Source organism: Phascolarctos cinereus, unplaced genomic scaffold, assembly GCF_003287225.1.
Source record: "Phascolarctos cinereus isolate Bilbo 61053 unplaced genomic scaffold, phaCin_HiC Scaffold_726;HRSCAF=1367, whole genome shotgun sequence".
Lineage (NCBI taxonomy): Eukaryota > Metazoa > Chordata > Mammalia > Diprotodontia > Phascolarctidae > Phascolarctos > Phascolarctos cinereus.
Genome location: NW_027556098.1, coordinates 228,415,724 through 228,426,895, shown reverse-complemented (window position 1 = coordinate 228,426,895; position 11,172 = coordinate 228,415,724). Strand labels below are relative to the sequence as shown.

Here is an 11,172-nt window from a genome sequence, read left to right as displayed (position 1 = left end):
ATAGGGAATGTCATTGATATATAATGAAAAGACTCATAATTGAATGTTGTTTCTATTCACATAGTCTGGTAAAGACAACTTGGCTTTTAATAGTATTTTGGGAATAATAAAATTCATTAGCATATCTGTAGTAGGGTTTGGCAACACTTTCCTATTGCTTACTATTAGGAAGTGAGTTGGGCAGGGTGTGGTGCTGAATTTGCCATGTGATTTACTTGGGTAGCAGTAGAAGCATTTCTTTATGGTTTCCATATTACACTAAGACATACAATTAAATGGGCAATTTGGGAACTTTTTGGGTAATGAAGTTACCTTTCAGTGGCCATATTTTTGAGATGTGTGCCGGACAGAATGGCCTGATGCTACCCTCCAACACTTCCAGGATTGCCAAAGTCTGCCCTATAATAAGTGAAATACAAATACAGCTAGCCATGGGCCTTTACAAGCAAATCAAGTTTAATTAGATAGTACTACTTAACTATAAAAATATGCATTGCTACAGTTAATTGTAATTTCAAAGGACTAAACAAACAGTGCAAGGAAACATGCCCCCAAACTATACAGATTAGAAATTCATTTTTCTTTGATATCATGGGCTAATTTTTGATTGACTCTGAGGTGGCATTCTCCTTTGAATGTTGGTCTAAAATTTTCCCGTATCTATCATTCCAAAATTGTAACCCTATAACAAAACACAGAAGTTGTAAAATTTGGCTTTCTGTCCTATGCTGTCTAGAACCTAATAATTGGCGGAGTGTTCATTGATGAAATTTGCTCAATGCATGCTACTTTAGTATATTTGCTTTTGTTTCAACATTTATTTATACAAGCAAGAGTGTTTTCCTTGTGCCAGTTTTAGGTTTCTTGTTAATGAAAGTTAGGAATATCAAGCCAAATAAATTACTAACATTCCTTAACTTGACTTTGCATTTGAAAGGTCCACATTGTCAATAGAAGGGCCAACTATTTCACTGTTAGATTTTATATCATATATTAGAAAATAATTCTTGCAAATACAGTTTTCTCCCTTAGGGAAGAGACTAAGAAATGCATAGAAATTTATGTAAATTAAAAAAGCAGACATTTTTCATTTTCCAAACTAAGGAAAAGATAAATGAATACATGGTGTGTTATATAAACTTTTCAGTTTAAAATTAAGTCGTATGTTTAAAGATTAGATATCTTGCACAATAGGACAAATGATTTTACAAAGGAAATTGCTATTTTAGTGAGTCCCTTTTGAGTTATAACAAAGAACTTAAAAAAAAGACATTTCCTTAATTTTAAACATAATAGGTTTTATCATGCATCCATACGGTCCCACTACTCAGTGTCTTAATAAACCCAAGTAAAATGCAGCACTGTTCTTATAATTAAGTGATTTTTAAAAAAATAAATCAGCACCATCATGCCTCTGTCTGGTGCTATACCTAATAAAAAATGTTGGAAATGCAGTTAGCCCCTCAAAAAGTTTCTATCTTAATTATCAGAAGACAGAGAACCACCTTTGATGCCTCTAAACAATATTCATTTGTGTGTTTGAAATAGCTCAATTGTCTCATATAAATAGTCCAGAAATGATTTCCTTCATTCTTGAATTCTATATGTACATTATAATATCAATACAACTTTTACAGTTTAACTCCCTGTATGCTTTTTTTAGCTACCAAAAATCTGCAATAATTTTTACATTGCAATTTACATTTTTTCTATTTACAGTTATTTTCAGAGGGTTATTGCAAAACTATTTGTGCAAATGGTTTATGCTGTCAATATCACATAATCTTTGAAGAAAACATTTGCTAAAAAATAAATATTTCTGTACAGTTACTTCAAAGTCACCTTCGTGATTTCATGCTACATAGTATGAGTAAAGACAAAGGGAACAGTATAGCATGTTTTGGTAAGCTGTTTCATTATGTTAGAAACATTCTGGATATTTACTACTTAAACAAAGGTACAATGAATGAGATTTTTTCCTTAGTCGTCTTATATGGTTGAAATCTTTTAAGTGATTAAAAAAGCATTCCTTTCAAAATATACTTTTCATTGGTTTAGTATTTTGAAATGTATTATCTCAGCATCAGAAAACATTCTAACTTATTTTTCCAATTACAATTCTAATATTTCATATTTTAGTCACAAATGCACACTTGATACTATGCCTTCCATTAAAATCAAAGGGAATTACATGGCTGCAACTAGAGATTCTTGAAATGTTTTTCTTAAGGACTTTCTTGAACTTTTTTTAGAGAAAAAATATTTTCCTTAAATCCTGAATTAATGTTTTATAATGACACACAGAGAATCTACTTGTTAAAAATAGGGAAAATGTAAATTCCAAAAGAGTAATAATACCTTTTGTTACAGCACACTCCAAGAGGACTTAAGAAGTGTTACTGTAAAATAAAAGCTTTGTTTTCATAATGATTTTTGATAAAAATAACAGAAGAGTCATTGAAGGACTTTAGAAGGAAAGAGTGACAGCCACACCATTTCACATGTATACAAATACACCTGGTTGCTGAGCTATAAGGAAACAGGTTTAAACATATGCAGACATGCTTTAAAACTGCAAGTTAATTAAATGTTATCATTTAACACAAGGTAAATAAAAGAATGGAATTCCCATGCTTACAATGTTGGGATTTATCTAGAGAGTGTTAATTTTTTCCTGGTTTTGGGTTGTTTTCCCTTGACTATTTGCAAACCAAAAATATTTCAGAGGCTTTGCTACTGTAGTAACTTATTGTGCTCAATTAAGTTTGACTTTTTGAAGAAGCTACTGTGCTACTAATGTTTAAATTAACATGCTTTGCTGTATGCAATCATGTATTCCTGAAGAATGGTCTGTAAATTAAAGCGTATCATTCCATGGATTTGTCAATGCTTCTTGATCTTCAGCGGGCAGTTTGGTAGCATTTTTGATTTGCAATTCTGCTTCCTCCCAACCAAATCCCTTATCAGATAATATAAGTGAGCATACTTAATTGTATTAAGGCAGCTTCCTCTTTAAAAAGTGTCTAATATTCACTTTTGCAATGCAAATAGTTACCTAATTTATGTTTTTGAAAGTGCGTATTTTTCTATAACAGATAGGTACTCTATAATGGATATTCGTATTGGGTAAAAACAACAGAGTCAACTGCTTTAAGTGTACACATTGATTTGCCATTCATTACTCAAATATTTAAATATAAGTGCCATCTTTTAAATTAAGAACTAAAGAATTACCATTACTATTCATTTAAGTTCAGTGTAACTTAAGGAAAAAATACTGAGATATTTGGATGGGGGAAGCTTGTATTAAGTTTAAATATTAGTGTAACACTTTGTTGTTCTCTTAAGGTAGTGTTTTGTGTCAATGGGACAGATATGGGAGTGACTAAGAGAATACCTACCTGAAAATAATTGTTGCTGTTGTTTTTAGCCCTGAGCATTTAGTTTTTACATTTCTTGGGGGCCAAAAAGGCAATGTGGACTGCTAGAAAGAACACTCCTACAAACTGGGAAACCTGAGTTTTAGGTTTCTTTGTCTGACTAGCTGTGGGACCTTGGGCAAGAGGATCTATCTGGGCCTCATTTTCTTTGTCTATAAATATAAGTTGGACTTGATGATTTTGAAGTTGTATTTCAAGTATAACATTCTGTGCTAATAGATATGATTTTAGCTCAGACAGTCAGAAACCTCAGGAATCCATATTATCATTGCTTTGCTGTTTAGTTAGTTGGCCTTTACAAATAATGCATTCTGGCAATAGTGAGTTTAGGGAGACAGTTTTCCCATGGGCCATTAAAATCAGGTACAGAAGAGATGTTGAAATCATTGTAGTTATTGCACCAAAGATATGCAATGAGAAATTTTATCCCATAGTTGTTTTATCTCATAGTGTTGAACTTGCCTTCAGACTTATGAATCCAATCAATCATTAGTTAGTAGTAATATAATTTAAAATCTCATTCCTAGTAAATATAGGGTACCATGAAACAAAGAATAGCAATGGTGTTATATCATGAGAGACCACTACTTAATTCTACCCATTCCAGTTTTCCTGACTTGTATTCAAGTAGAATAATATCTTGAGAAAGGTTTAAAGTCTTGTTAGTTGTATCATATGACTGATAAAATATGGACAATTATGCCATTTTCCTGTTACTTTTTTTATAAGAAGTTTCTAAAACAAGCATGCTACTCTGTATGACATAAGCATTTGCGTGCATATGATGCATGTTCCTTTTTTTTTAACCTATAGATGTATAAATGGAAGTTTAATGGCAATTTAGTATTTTTATCATTGGGAAAATGGTATTTTAAAAGTAAATGAAATTCATTAATCACCTTTATATTGTGGTCATGCAATTTAAGAACCCTTCTTGGTCAAACAGATACAATTAGTGCTTAAGTATGTTATAAACAGCCTAAACAATTCATATTCAATCACATCACTTTCAGCTTCCACAGAGCATAGTAGTCTGTGCATGCTCATAAATGTGATTAAAATCATTGCTTTTAATGCAAATTAGCTCTGTAGATCAGATCCCAATTAATTTTTTTTTTTTAATTTGAAATGTCATTTGGAACAATAAATTTCCCTCAGCAGTTACTGGGTGGTTACAGTTAGAGCCATTACTTATGGTTGTACAGCTAAAAGTTAGCTTCTGGCAGGAGTTCCCCCCAAAATAGACAATTCTTGCACATGGAAAATCAAATATTAGTTTAAAGATGTATGAAAATGGCATGGTCTAGGATGGAAGGAAAAATTTCCACTTTTTTTTTTTGCTTAGTAGCCTTGATGAGTTTGCACCAGTGCATCTTCGAAAACAGAGAGCAGTCCCTAGTGTCTGTTGGGTGAGCATTTATTAATTTTAAAAAACTGTGAGAACAATATTAACAGGTGTTTCTTTATCCTAGGTTCTCAATTTTAATAACTGAAGTGTAGAACAAGCCAAAGGGGGTTAGATAAGGATAGGTACAATGGCAATCCACTAGCAAGATGAAATGTTAAGTCTAAGTATGTGTAGGCCATCTGCCTATCTGATGGTAACAGCAGAAAAAACAGATCTAAATGAATTGGGGATATATTTAGATAGAAACTTAGTTGGGTCAGGCACCAAGTAACATTTCTAATGTTATAAGAAAGCCTAAAGGATTCTTAAGGACCCAGGTGTAGATGAAAGATTGGTGAAGAAAACACCATGAGGCTATTACTGACTAAATATGCTGCACTTTGCTGAGTCGGTAACCTAGGACAGAACAGAAATTTTTTTAAGCTGAAAGGAAATTGAAAACATGATTTTAAGAAAATCAGAACTGAGTATTTTACTCATTCCACATTCCTTGGGCTGCTTCACATTCCCAATTAAGTGCTAGATAACTGTGGTAAATTATTGGGAGATGTTATCAATACCAATGCTTTCCATCTGACCAATCAATCATAATACATTACTCTATCCTATTTTTATAATGCAATGTCAGAAGAGTCATCCTTCTAATTATTTAATATTTAAGTCACCCCTCTAATCATAAGATGCTATAATTTTTAAAAACAATAACCCACTATTTTAATTCAAAGGAATTAAAGTAGAAAAAGTTGTTTTTATGCAAAAAATTAAATACGGTAAAATTCTTTCACAATCTTTACAATCATGCCATTCTTCAATTTTATGGAAAAATGGGTGTCTTTGTGGAAGGCCAGGTTTTGTGCTTGTCTTCACAATAAACATAATAGAACATTCCAGACAAACATTCCAAAATAGAACATTACAAACATAGCATGTTTAAATTGCCTTGCCTGGCAAGGCAGTCTTTTTTGTATGGCAATTTTTTGGTGAATATAATCAAAGGCTCCTTAAACCAAGGATTAGCTTTTTTTTTTTCCAAGTCATTTTAGCTGAAGATGTAACAATAAAATGCCTATTGTGAAGGTTGTCTACACAACAACAAAGAGCTGGTGTGAATTTTTTAAAGAAATTTTGGCATTGTGTAAACCAGTCCTAATAATTTGTGCTTCTCTGCTTTTCATAAATTAAGCAGAGTAACAAAATATAATCACCATCTGTGCAAATTCATTTTCCACTGCCCAACTAAAATTTAGAAGATTATCTAATAACCCAGCCATGTTGTGAAATGTAGGTAGGAGAATAGGGTCACTTGATCTACAATGTGTGAATCAATCAAATATTTAAGAAATAAGCCAAGCTAATCACAAAGTGCTGGTCATGTATGCAGAATTTGCAGCTTTAGAAATCACCTCTTGGATTTACAGGTAGTTAGATTTGTACACAAAGATAAATAACATTACATGTATATCCTAGAAAGATGGTCAGTATTGTAATACACAGAATCCTAGCACATTTTTAGTCTCTCTTTTAATGAATGACAATGTGGGTTTAAAAAAATTGTTAAAGAAAATTGAAAAGAACCCCTTCCCCAATTATGGGTACATCTACACTAACATTTTAAAAAATGACATAGGGTGTATTTTTAAATGGAGGAAAACCTCAGTTAAGTGGTACTCAACTCAATTCTGCCCTTTCTTTTGGGGTAAACTCAAAAAAATAGGATGCCATCTTAATGATATATTTAAAAATATCTTCCAGGGTATGTTATTGTATCATGGAACCAATAAACATTTTGTCTAATCTCTATTGTCTTTTATAGTTCTCTACAATGACAAATGATATTCAGAATAATGACTTTGATGCTGTGTGAGATTCTGGAGCATCAAAGAAAGATGAAATTACTTTTGGTATATTTAACTTAAGGCAGGAAAATTTACTAATACACTTTAGAAAGTGTTCAGTAGATTGAAACCAAATCTGCAAAATGAGATTTGAGTAGGTGATCTCTAACCTTTCTGTTCCAAAAATCCTAGATTCAAACCCTTTTCTAACCAATCAGAATTCTCCATTCTGTAAACATTCTAACTTAACTGAGGTTTTACTATGATGTTTTAGTCAAATAATATACATATTCTTTAGCCTATATAGCACAAAAGATAAAAAAAAAACAGAAATACTTCTACTGCAAATGCAATATTTTGGAGGGATTAAGAGTGAGGGTTAAGATGGATAAGCCTTTGAAAGGAACAGTGACATGAAAATAGATGTGGTTCAACATGTCCTAAGGTAGAATAACAAGAAAGAAGTGTGTGAATCAGTCTGTCAGCCAAGTTTTATAAGTTTTGAGGAGGGTCAAGAAAAGGAAAATTAAATAAATGTGTCCTTTTGTAGTAAAAAAAATATGCCTCTGGTAATTACTAAATTAATGTGTTTTATCAGTGTAATTGGTGATAGTCCTTTAAGTCAAAGAGTTCAATCTCTTAAAGTACCTACACTTACTTAGAAGAGGTTATTTCCTCCTGTTAGTGATTTTATAATCCCTTAATGGAATAAGTGCCATTGAGTAGAAAATGCTCCATATGGAAAGATGATTACAGCTTTTCAAAATGGACAAATTTTTTTTTGGTTCTCCTTTGAACTCCAGATGAGCTAGTTTAATAAATTCTGAGTTATGTCCGTGAACTAGATCATCCTCTGGCCTCTTATTTACTTGGAAGGCATTTTACAACAAAGTACTGTTTTAGTGAAAGCAGTAAATGATATTGTCCATGCAACATCAGTTGGAGTTTCCTAACATGCAGGTGTTAAAAAATAAAAAAAAAAAAATATATAAGGTGCCTTGAGATGCTGGCAGTTGTTAACATGTGAACATAGTTCTTAAGTATATTTACATCTAACTGCTCAACTTTACCTTACAAGCTTTAATTTAGGAAAATATACAGTACTTTTGCATATAATGGTAACTTGTTAGCCCCTGAGTCAAGTATAGAGGATTTAAATACAAAAAAAGGAAGCAGCCATTAAAAGCACTTACATTTTATATGAAGTAAATAGTAAAAAAAAATAATAATAATAACAATTATTTCCCAGGAAGACCAGGATCAGAAACATGCCTATGAAGACCCAAGATTCCTATATTGCTTAGGGAAGAATCTGGTAAAGAAGGATGATGCCTAATGGGATGAAGGTAAGTTTTACTGTGCTGTGAATGGAGCTCTAAAGAGCGATCAGGTTCTTGTTCTAAAAGTGAAGTCAAGTTGTCTTCTGAGGCTGTGTTCAGGTGCACCCCACTGGAGAGCGATTCTTTGGATTTAAGTTTAGATTTTTCAAGGTCTAGGAATTCAGGACACTGATGGGAAGAAGAGAAAACAAGGCAATTTTACAAATCCTTTTGATAGCTGTCTAAAATATATCACATCCCTTACCTCTCAAATCATTTATAATATTTAAACATGTTAAAATGTTTTCTTTCCAAATCAATCTAAATTTCTTTTAGGATATGGTCTTATAGTTTCTTCCCTCAAAAAAAGTTGATGCAAGAGAAGGATGGGGAGTGGAGATCCAAACCTGCCCCTCAATAGGTTTCCATGTAATTTACAAAACATTGGTGTTTGGGGAATTCTGAGCATGGGAAATTAAACAAGAAACCAGTCTTTTAAAAATATTTCCCCCCCACATTTGTTTGAATTTTAAATTCAAGGAAAAGCTGAGTGTGAGAGAGTTGAGTACTTTAGTAGGTATGAATAGGCCAGAGGACAGGAGGGAGCACAAAGGAAGAGAATGGGAATAAAACTACTTGTTATAAAGTAGAATTAGAAGTACTATAATTCTTTGGAAACAAAGAAAATCTACTGAATCAGTATGTTTTTTAGCTTTTAAATCTAGCTACAAAGACATTACTTTCTACTTTCATATTTTAGAAAGTTTGTATTATTTTCTTCTGAGCACATAACCACATGCTGTAAACATAGTTTTTGTTTGTTTTGCTTTTTAGTGAGGCAATTGAGATTAACTGACTTGCCCAGGGTCATACAGCTAGTAAGTGTCAAGCATCTGAGGCTGGATTTGAACTCAGGTCCTCCTGTCTCCAAGGTCAGAGCTCTATCCACTGTGCCACCTAGCTGCCCCAACATAGTTTTTCTGACTAGAGCACATTGCACTAATTTTCCCATAATTTTTGCTGAAATGTTTTCCAAGATAGCTCTTAATATTTTCTAGCTGTACTTCAAATATCAATTTTGTTTGTAGTGTTTAAAAAATAGGTCCAGTACAATCCAACCTATATGCATTAAACAATTAAGTGCTATATACTCAAGCTGATTCACAAAATGAAATAGTCCTTGTGATCAGGAAGCTTATATTCTCTTGGGAGGAGACAATATATAAATACATATGTACATGATGATTTGAGGTGGGAAAGAATGTTTATAAATAAGGAGTTCAGGAAAGACTTCCTGTAGGAAATTATATATGACCTGACCCTTGAAGGAATCTAAAAATTCTAAACAATAGAGGTGAAGAGGGAATGCATTCTAGGCACTGGAGAGAGGTGATAAAAATTGTGGAAATAGGAATGAAATGCTAAGTCTGGGAAACAGAGTACTTGAGGGGAGTAATGTGAAGTAAGCCTGGAAAGGTAGGCAGAATTCTGCCTGACTGTGAAAGGCCAAGCTGAGAAGTTGACATTTTATCTGTTAGACAGCAAGGAACTAATGAAAATTATTAACAAAGGTCAATGGCATGGTCAGATTTATACTTTAGGAAGACTATTCTGGCAGCTGTGTTGAAGAATGGTAGATGCCATGAATCCAATTAGAGGTGTTGCAATATCCTAGGGGTTCATGTAAGAAGGCAAAGGTACTGAGGTGAGATATATTGTAGAAGAAAAATATATAAAATTTGGCAGCTAATTGGATATGGAAAGTGAATCAGAGGGGAAGAGTTGAGGATGGCACCATGAATATGAACCTGGGTGACTGGGGAGATGGAGGTGTCCTTATCTGAAATAGGAAAACTTGGAGGAAGGGCACGTTTTGGGAGAAGATAATAATTTCCATTTTGGATATATTGAATTTGAGATGCCCTAGGGACATACAGTTGGAAATATTAAGTTAAAGTTTAGGAGATAGAACAAGGCTACAAAATTACATGTGTAGTTTTTTTTTGTCTTTGTTTTGTGAGGCAATTGGGGTTAAGTGACTTGCTCAGGGTCGCATAGCTAGTAAGTGTCAAGTGTCTGAAGCTGGATTTAAACTCTGGTTCTCCTGATTCCAGGGCAGACACTCTGTCCACTGGCCCACCTACCTACCCCAACACACGTAGTTATACATATAATAGTGTATGTAACTCATCTCCCTTCACCTATTTGTATACAGGTGAAATCAGTTTAGCATTTATTAAGACATGGAGGGGAGAAGAAGGCAATACAATCTTATCCATTCTACCTTGGTGATAGTTATGGTGAAGCCACTTCAGCAGCTTTACACCCTCCCCTCTAACACAACTCAACTGAAGTTATCTTGATTCCCTATATTTTAGGGACTAGTCTTCCCAGAACTTCAGTAATTTAGTATTCCAAAAGAGCTTTTAGATAACACTAATTGTTTCCAACTAACTTAGAATTAAGTTGTGTCTATACTTACTTGTGAAGAAGGACTAAAGCTTCTGTCAGTTTTAATAGATGCTACAGTTTGATGAGTTTTCATCACTTGGAGAGTTGGTCTTTGATATTCTGACCCTGTTGTCACCATACTATAAGCAGGTGGGACCACGGGAGTTTGCCTCTGCAGTAATTGCAGAATAGTTTGAATATCAGCTGTCATTTGAGATTCAAGTCTGCAAGAAAGACAGAAATTGCGTTATGATCTAATCATGTATAATTATCCTAAAGTAACCTGAAATTCAAAAGTATTTGAGAAAAATTCAAATTCTATCCTCAAAAGTGATAATAAGCTGAGCTTGAACCAGGAAGGACAGAAGGGGGAGCACTAAGCTATGTGCCAAATCTATGCTTTCTTTTATGCAACTTAAAGGGAATTAAAAAAAAAAGTATTTCCCAAGATTCAGACTTTTAAAAGATACAAATAGGGAATACATCTGGTGGAGGAAAATAGACAAGCACAATCACGATCCTGTTTTTAACCCCTTTCAGTTCAGGGGTGTAACATGTACCTCATGATTTTTTCAACACTGATTTATCTATTTTCTTTTGTCAGTGTCAATATTCTTGGAAAAACATTTGACTTGACAGTCTCTGGGAAATCTTGAAAAAGGTTAATTCAGTTTAATCCCACAAACATTTATTAAGTATCTGCTGTGCGCAAGACAGTG

The 11,172-nt window shown here is 33.3% G+C and overlaps 1 protein-coding gene across 1 annotated transcript in view; it reads right to left on the bottom strand.

The window, feature by feature from the left end:
- Nucleotides 1-2,763: 2,763 nt before the first annotated feature.
- LOC144454368 (voltage-gated inwardly rectifying potassium channel KCNH7-like) overlaps nucleotides 2,764-11,172 on the bottom strand; it is a 33,169-nt gene continuing 24,760 nt past the window's right edge. Inside the window, exons 4-5 of the mRNA XM_078146162.1 lie at nucleotides 10,485-10,677; nucleotides 2,764-8,191 (exon numbers count right to left, since the gene is read on the bottom strand). Of these exons, the coding sequence (XP_078002288.1) occupies nucleotides 7,922-8,191; nucleotides 10,485-10,677 (463 nt within the window). The 3' untranslated portion in view covers nucleotides 2,764-7,921. The remainder of the gene's footprint in view (nucleotides 8,192-10,484; nucleotides 10,678-11,172) is intronic.